Raw genomic sequence first — 8,427 nt, forward strand, 5'->3', positions numbered from 1 at the left:
ATAACAAAGCAGCACAGGAAAAACAAATTAATGACACATTTCATATGTCATAATCTAGCAATCATATTTCTTTATAACATAGTTAAATGCCCCATTACTCATTAATCACATATTCTAAGTATCTTTTGAAGTTGTATGCACTAAACATGTAAAAGATATTGATAAGCATTAATCGGTAATATGATAAAGGTAATAATTAACATGCATCACAGGTTTAACTAGGCTGATAGTCAAAGTTGGATCCAGGATTTGAAGGTGACGCGGGCACATGAGCGGACTGATCAATTAATGGCCCTTTAGGCCTTTGATCTTAAGGGTTCAAAGCAAATTATATGACCATTTTCAACATATATGTGTACACATATATATCCAGAATTTTTGACGATATTAACGGGATTCGGTGACCCCTCTACTCAATACATAGGTCCGCCTCTGCTAATAGGGTTAAAAGTCTTTATGTGTAATTGTATATAATTTAAATCCATATTTTTTTGATACGTAAGATTATATTATCGGGGATAAAATTTACATACAAAGCAAAACTCCTAAAGTTTGATAACAGACTCAAGCTTTCGGTACACTAAGCTTCCGTTCTGCGCACGATCCGAGGAAGGACCGGACCACAAGGGTCTATTATACGTTGTCTTACCCTATATTTCTGCAAGAGACTGTTTGCACGGCTCAAACTCATAATCTCCTGATCACATGACAACAACTTTACCAGTTACACCAAGACTCTCCTTCAATATACTCGAGCTTTAGTAAAAGAAAAAACAATTTAAATCCATATTAAAAGGTCACAGAGAGCAGATAGTAAGAAGCATTACTCCATTTGGAGATCATGGCTCAGTCATATGAAATTCTTTTCCTGCTTCCACTTTTCCTCTTACCTTTGATTTTTTTTCTCCTCAAACTTTGCAAATCATCAAAAATCCCACAACTTCCACCAGGACCAAAACCATGGCCAATCCTAGGAAACATTCATATGGGGAAAATGCCTCACATAACTCTTACAAATTTTGCAAAAACTTATGGTCCCCTTATGTCTCTCAAGCTTGGAACTCAATGTCTAGTTGTTGGATCATCACCTTCTGTTGCTATTGAAATCCTTAAAACACATGATAGAATCCTATCTGGTAGACATGTTCCAAATGCTTTTCCATTCAAAAAATCAGAACTTGAAAAGTCATCAATAGGCTGGACTTCTGAATGTAACAATGGTTGGAGATACTTAAGAACTTTATGTAGAACTGAGCTTTTCTCTGGCAAAGTATTGGAGTCTCAAGCTTGTTTGAGGGAGAAAAAAGTGAAGGAATTGATAGAATTCTTGAGATCAAAAGAAGGTCAAGTGGTCAATCTTGGAGAGTTAATTTTTGCAACTGTGTTGAACATGTTGAGTAATGTAATGATATCTCAAGATATTGTTAAGTTGGAGAAAGAAACAGAAGATGGTGGGATGAAAAGTCTAATAAGGGAAGCAATGGAAGTAGGATCTACTCCAAACATATCTGATTTTTATCCAATTTTGTGTAAACTTGATCTTCAAGGTTTGCGCAGAAAATCTATGGTTTTAATGTCAAAGATTCGTTCTAAGACGTGGGAACGGATTGTTGAAGAAAGAAGGAAAAGTAAAGAGAGTGGTTCTTCTAGCCAACATGATTTCTTAGAAACTCTCCTTAACAATGGTTTTACCAACGATGCTATTCACCAGCTGTTCATGGTTTGTTTCCTCACTTTCTCTCAAAAGTTACTTTGTGAGATTCATTTTTGGTCTAATACAAGTTAGTAGTATCTTTTAGTAGTATGTGAAAATCATGGTGATCATGTTCAGTTGTAAAGGCAGGATTTCCTGCTAAGGGGATTCAAAAAAGAAAAAGTTAGAAAATTAAAAGAAACTATAACCAATAGGAATTGAAGGTTTTGAACCCCCTTGACCACTGAGCTATGCTTTTGAGCTGTGTCAAGGGGATTCAAAATATAATATATAGAGGTACAAAACGGATTTTGCCTTATATATACAGTGTAGTTTTACCGGCGGAAGGGGGTTCCGCCACTGATCATGTTAGTCTTTGTGCATATATGCTGTTACACAACTGATATCAATGCATTGAGCCTTTAGCACTTCTCTTTTTGAATATTCAATAAAGTTGGGGTTCTCTATTGGGAAGTAGGATATAACAAGTTTCTTTTTAATCCTGTGAAGGAGTTGTTCACTGCTGGTACAGACACCACTACCTCAACGATTGAGTGGGCGATAGCAGAACTGATTAAAAATGAAGAGTCAATGGAGAAAGTTCGAGCTGAGCTCGAGAGAGAACTCAGGGAAAGTTATTTCCCAAAAGAATCTAAACTGCTGCAGATGTCCTATATTCAAGCTTGTGTGAAGGAAACACTTAGGTTGCATCCTCCGGGTCCATTTCTACTTCCACATCGTGCTATCGAAACATGCCAAGTGATGAGTTACACAATTCCAAAAGATGCTCAAGTCTTGGTTAACGTCTGGGCTATCGGGAGAGATTCTTTGATATGGAAAGAGCCAGAGATGTTTAGACCACAGAGGTTTCTGAGTTCCAATATGGACTTCAAAGGGAATGACTTTGAATTCTTACCATTTGGTTCAGGAAGGAGAATATGCCCAGGCCTACCTATGGCTGCAAAAAGCGTTCCTTTAGTCCTTGCTTCACTTGTTCATTTCTTTGATTGGGAGCTTCCGAATGGAAAATGTTCCATCGAGCTAGACATGAACGAAAAGTTTGGAGTAACACTGCAAAAGAGAGAACCACTGCTTCTGATTCCCAAAGCTACAAAATGATCATTGGGATACTATCAATATCTTTTATGTGCGCTATCCCCTGCATTGTGCATAAGCTCCCGCGGTGATACAGAGGCAAGTTAGTTCTACATTAAGAATAAGATCATGTGCCCAAGTGCATAATAATTTCAAGTGGAAGTATTTTACAATGGAAAGTATCTTCAAGCTTTAAAAGCTTTTAGATGGCCTTAAACTACTTTAAGTCTTTTATACAGTGGCGGGCGCACGTGGTGTCAAGCGGGTTCAACTGAACCCTGAACCCGCTTCATCAAAAAATAATATTTAGGATTAAAGCTGCATAAATTTTGTATAAATATTTTATTTGAACCCACTTGACAACTACTATTTAACGACTAAAGTTATGTACTTTTAAGATTGAACCCGCTTGCACAAAGGCCTATTTAGAGGATTCAAACATACTAAAAACATAAATAAAGGCGAACCAATTCATAGTTAAGACTGGAGAAATTACTAAAACAATCATTTCATTGAAAACAATAGCTAAAAGCCACTGCTTTTATATGCTTTTATTTGCTTTGATGCTAAGCAATTTGTTGTGGCAATTTCTGCATGCTTGTGGGCCTATTTAGAGGATTCAAACATACTAAAAACATAAATAAAGGCGAACCAATTCATAGTTAAGACTGGAGAAATTACTAAAACAATCATTTCATTGAAAACAATAGCTGATATCTTCTTGCTACAATGAGATGAATAACAATAATGAATGATTACAACAAAGAATACATTGATGAACTTGACTGAATATAACTAAGAAAGAATACCCCTAGCTTACAAGAAGAATAAAGAATAAATACAAATATGAAATGAAAGGTACAAACAACATGAAGCCTGGAATTTTACCTATGCAATTTGATCTAAAAGAATTTCTTTTCTTAATTGACAAATCTATCTGCAGTAAAGAATGAAAGAATGACTCTACCTACAAAGAATTTGGTAACCTTTTTCCTGTGTACGAAAAGATGTCTGCCTATGAATGAACGAAGAGCTTCGACAAAAGACCAATCAATCAACTTGGCTGATAATAAGAGGATGAACTTCCAGCAGCATCAAGGGGTGACCACGCGGAGACTGTGCATAGAGGCTGGTCTAACCAACTCAGAGTTAGTGCAGCGTCGTCGTTCCCCTGCTTTATGACCCTATGAAAGAATGACTCTACCTACAAAGAATTTGGTAACCTTTTTCCTGTGTACGAAAAGATGTCTGCCTATGAATGAACGAAGAGCTTCGACAAAAGACCAATCAATCAACTTGGCTGATAATAAGAGGATGAACTTCCAGCAGCATCAAGGGGTGACCACGCGGAGACTGTGCATAGAGGCTGGTCTAACCAACTCAGAGTTAGTGCAGCGTCGTCGTTCCCCTGCTTTATGACCCTGTAGTCCTCACACGAGTACATCTTCAACAGCATTTGACTCTGAAGCAGTTCCCTTTCTGTAATCCCTGTGCATCTGAAACCCCCTTGTTCCATCAGCTTCCGCCATTTCCCAAAACATTCATGCCTTTCAGTCCTATCTCGTCCTTCACAAGCAATGATATTTCTAATATCGCGAGCAAACAACTCCTCTATCTTAATCCTGGAAGGGCTGTCTAATGGAAGGCTGAAACCAATAGAATCAAAAACAGCAGCATAGTATCTGAGTGAGTTGACAAGTCTTGCTTCCAAGCTAGGCTCATTGTGCTCAGCTTCTTGCTCTGCCATCAGAATAATGGTGGGATTTGTGCTTCTAATCAACCCGAGAAAATCCCTCAGGATCCCACCAGAACTATCATATAGAAGCCTATGCATCTGTAACGCACAATTCACTGCAACACTTTCTCCTTCTTTCACATGTAGCATCCATAGCCTCACATCTTCTAGCCTGTCAACAACTGGATGGAACTCGAAAGCTAGATTCAACGCCTCAGCAAACTCGGCAAGTCTATCTCCTGTTTCAACAAGATCCTGCTTTGATTCTCCTATACCAGTAATTCTAACATGAGTGGGAGGGTTTGGCCTAGAAGCCAAACTCTGAAACAGACTAGGCCACTGCAGCCCTTGCTTAATGTCAAAATCAATAATGTGAACCCGCTCTTTGCCTTCAAAAGCTCTAAGCAGAATCTCATTTGACGTGAAATGGATGAACTTTGGAATTGGACTAACCTGATTCAACAGCCTCAATGCTGTACTGCTATCATCATCTAAACGATCAAGGTTCCGAGGGGGTATAATGTGAAAGATGTGAGGCCAAAGCCTTGCAACACGCAAAGCTAAAGCCTCGGTGAAGTAAGCAGTTAGCCGGATTATTGGAGACCCTCCTCTTGGAGAGGCAAGATCCCCTAGCCTAGCTATCAGTTGATTAACACCAGTGACATTCCTCGAGCCAATTGCTTCAGCACAACTCACAAGCAAGCTGATCAGCTCAGCTGCATCATCCTCGCGATGGTTGTTATGCTCATTATGTGCTGCTACAACTTCACTCCTGTCATTTGGATTAGGTGGCCTCGAACCATTGCCTATTTCATGCTCCCCGGGATTCTCATTAAGCCTAAGAACCAAACCATGACTGTCCAAAGAAGCACTTGATACTGAGGCCTCCTTGGCCGGATCTTGACTTGTTGAAACATTCTTATCACCAAAATTAGTAATCTCAGTCACTACAGAATCAATCCAAGGATTGTTTGACAAAGGTGGAGGCGGTGATATCACTTCACTAGGCACAAAACATACACTCTCTTCCTCACCTGAACAAGAAAATGAGAATGGTGCTGCTGCTTGAACTGATCGCGACACGTTGTAACCTGATTGTAACCAGAAATTGCCATTACCCAATTGTCCCAGACTCAGACCATAGCCTTCTACTTCTTCTGAGCAATCAACTGATTTCCTATTACCCTTTTTCCTCTTAGCTCCTCTACTTATGCAGTTCTCATCATCAAAACATCCCTGATCAGCATACCTCTTCAAACTCCTACCCTTTTCCCAATATTCATCTTTGCTTTCTCCTTCTACATATGATGATGTCTGAGCAGTCGTCGGGGATGGCGGTAGACGAATGTTCTGCTTAAGAGAGCAACTACTGTTCTTGGTTTCAATAGGCTTATCAACAGAAAGGCTGCCTACTGGCCTAATAGACTGGGACCTTTGGTTGTCTTTTCTAGCAAAACTACATGGCAAATCCAATCTTTGTGTGCTCATTGAAGGGAAATTACAAGCTTGAAATTGTGCAGATGCTTCACTCCTCAATCTATGCCTAGGTGACAACAATGTAGAAGAACAACCAGCCAACATTCTTCACACCCTTCCAATTATTTTTTTTCTTTCTTTTCAACTCCAACTCACCCACCCTTTTTTCTTTTCTATGTTTCTGTCTCTCTTATCTTTCTATATATATATATATATATATATATATATATATATAGTTTCACTATGAAATATACAAGTTTGTTAAACACTAAAGTTCTATAGAGGATTCAAAGAGAAACAGAACAATGTCTATATGTGAGTGTGTGAAGTTCCAAGAAAAACAAAAAATAGGAATCCGATGCCAAAAAAATCAAAATAAATGTGATATCTGTGTGTCCTATATGATGATCTTATAAATCTGTATAATAATATATTTCTATATGCAACAAAGAATGGAATCAATCAGCAACAAATACACACTTCTTTACAGAATCAAAGAATTGGAAAGAATTCTCCTATTATCAACAATTTTAACACCTACCAAAAAAAATCATCGGATTCCAACACTTTCAGACTAGAACCAAATTCATTGTTTAGAAATTTGATTGTTCAAAGGATTGAAAGAAGCTGAACTCACACCATGAATGTAAGAACTCTGGACACATCTTGAAATGCAGCAGAAAAACACTATTTGTCCTTTTTATGATTGGAGTTGGGTGTGATCAAATTTTGGCTCTGTTGCCGCGAACTTAACTGCTTAGTCTAACAATCTCATGTACAATCTTGAACCAATCAACACCTTAAAAATTGAATCTTTAACACCCACATTTCATCAAAACAAGATTTTCAAACAACCCCACAAGAAAATGAAATCCTAGTTGAAATTTAACCAAATTAACAGTACCCCAACAACCCCCCAAGAAAACCACCCCAAGATTTCTATCAAATACCTTCAAACATGCATGAAAACAGACAAATCAACTGTCATCATCATAAAGAGAAGCTGAAGAAAAAATTAACTTCCTAAAGCCCCACTACCTAAAAAAGCTAAACCCCATATACAACTGTGTTTTTTATATATTGAGAATGAAACTTAAATCTCCTCTAGTTTTTTACTTCTCTAGGGAAAACAAATGATGGCTTGGTAAAGATGATGTTGGAGAAAGGGGAGAGAGAACATTGGTTTTTGACCGTCTGATGAGAATCTGACGGTGGGGAAAGAAGAAGAATATGACCGTTGTAAGATTTGTCAGTGGAATATGACCGTTGGAGGGAGTTGGTATTATAGGGAACAGTGTGTGTGTGTGTGTGTGTGTGAAATTAGTTTTTTCTTTTTGCTCTTTTGGAGGGTGCAGTTGAAGTCACGTCCCACGCACGTGCATGTCTCATAATACCCGTTTTTTACTTGACCGTTGCTTTTTTTTCTGTATTAAGTGAAGTGAAGTTTCTGGGAGATTACAATAATTAACTGACTAATCAGGTAATTACAGTATGCATGGCAGTGGGGTAGTAATTAATTTTAGGGTAATTAATTAGATTGCTTTAATTATGGACATATCGACGAGGACAAAGAATGGCCAGTTGAAAAAAAATTCGTACTTGTGTCGGGGTGATGTTTGTTTTATACTTTCATATTATGTGAATTTTTAAGTTTTTCGGCGCACACACATTAGTTTTTTTCGAGACTAATTGAGTTTGGAAAACGACTAATTATATTCTATATTCTATATATTACTAAAAGGAGAAAAAAAAAACTCTCCTTAAGTCAAGTGTCAGTCTAAAAAAAAGCTACATGGTATACTAGTTAATAATTAGTTATTTAGTTAATAAATGGTTATTATTTTTGAATTTAAATATCAATAAAATAATAAAATAAAATATTTATAATAAAAAACAAAAACTTTTAAAAAAAACTGTCAATTTAAAATTTCTTTGTGTTTTAATAACTATTGCTTTTCTTTTTTAAAATAAAAAGTGTATTTATTCAGAAAATATTAATGAGACTAATAGAATAAAATAAAAAAATAAAAAAATATGTATCTTCTATTATACTATAAAATGACAGTAGCATACAAAAATCTTCTATATATTATTAAAAAGAGAGGAAAAAACACTCTCCTTAAGCCAAGTGGCAACCTAAAAAAAAGCCACATGGCATAAAAATAGTTAATACGAAAATTTCTATCAAATAATAAAATAAAATATTTTATAATAAAAAACGAATTTTTTTTAAAAAAAACTGTCCATTCAAATTGGAGAGTAGTTTCAAGTTGGAGTTTTTAAATTATTTTAAATAAAAACATTAAATTTACAAATAAAATAAAAATTTGCCAATTTAAAATTTTTTTGTTTTTTAAAATAATTTTTTATTTTCTTTTTAAAAATAAAAAGTTTATTTATTCAAAAACTATTATTGATAATAATAGAA

At 36.2% G+C, this 8,427-nt stretch overlaps 2 protein-coding genes across 2 annotated transcripts; one reads left to right on the top strand and one right to left on the bottom strand.

Annotated features, from left to right (window-relative positions):
* Window positions 1-883: 883 nt before the first annotated feature.
* Window positions 884-3,148, top strand: LOC104103079 (probable (S)-N-methylcoclaurine 3'-hydroxylase isozyme 2). The gene is made up of 2 exons (XM_009610957.4): window positions 884-1,720; window positions 2,204-3,148. The coding sequence occupies exons 1-2, from the start codon at window positions 986-988 to the stop codon at window positions 2,810-2,812; spliced, it is 1,344 nt and encodes a 447-aa protein (XP_009609252.2). The 5' UTR covers window positions 884-985; the 3' UTR covers window positions 2,813-3,148.
* A 317-nt stretch (window positions 3,149-3,465) lies between these two features.
* Window positions 3,466-7,172, bottom strand: LOC104103078 (scarecrow-like protein 28). Its single transcript, XM_009610956.4, has one exon. It carries the CDS (start codon window positions 6,102-6,104, stop codon window positions 4,080-4,082), a length of 2,025 nt encoding a protein of 674 aa, XP_009609251.1. The 5' UTR covers window positions 6,105-7,172; the 3' UTR covers window positions 3,466-4,079.
* Window positions 7,173-8,427: the final 1,255 nt, after the last annotated feature.

This window comes from Nicotiana tomentosiformis, chromosome 8 (genome assembly GCF_000390325.3).
Source record: "Nicotiana tomentosiformis chromosome 8, ASM39032v3, whole genome shotgun sequence".
Classification (NCBI taxonomy): Eukaryota; Viridiplantae; Streptophyta; class Magnoliopsida; order Solanales; family Solanaceae; genus Nicotiana; species Nicotiana tomentosiformis.

Coding starts and splice junctions, on each gene's coding strand:
- LOC104103079 (XM_009610957.4), top strand. CDS start 986: ATGGGGAAAATGCCTCACATAACTCTTACAAATTTTGCAAAAACTTAT. Junction 1,721..2,203: donor CTATTCACCAGCTGTTCATG/GTTTGTTTCCTC, acceptor AATCCTGTGAAG/GAGTTGTTCACTGCTGGTAC.
- LOC104103078 (XM_009610956.4), bottom strand. CDS start 6,104: ATGTTGGCTGGTTGTTCTTCTACATTGTTGTCACCTAGGCATAGATTG.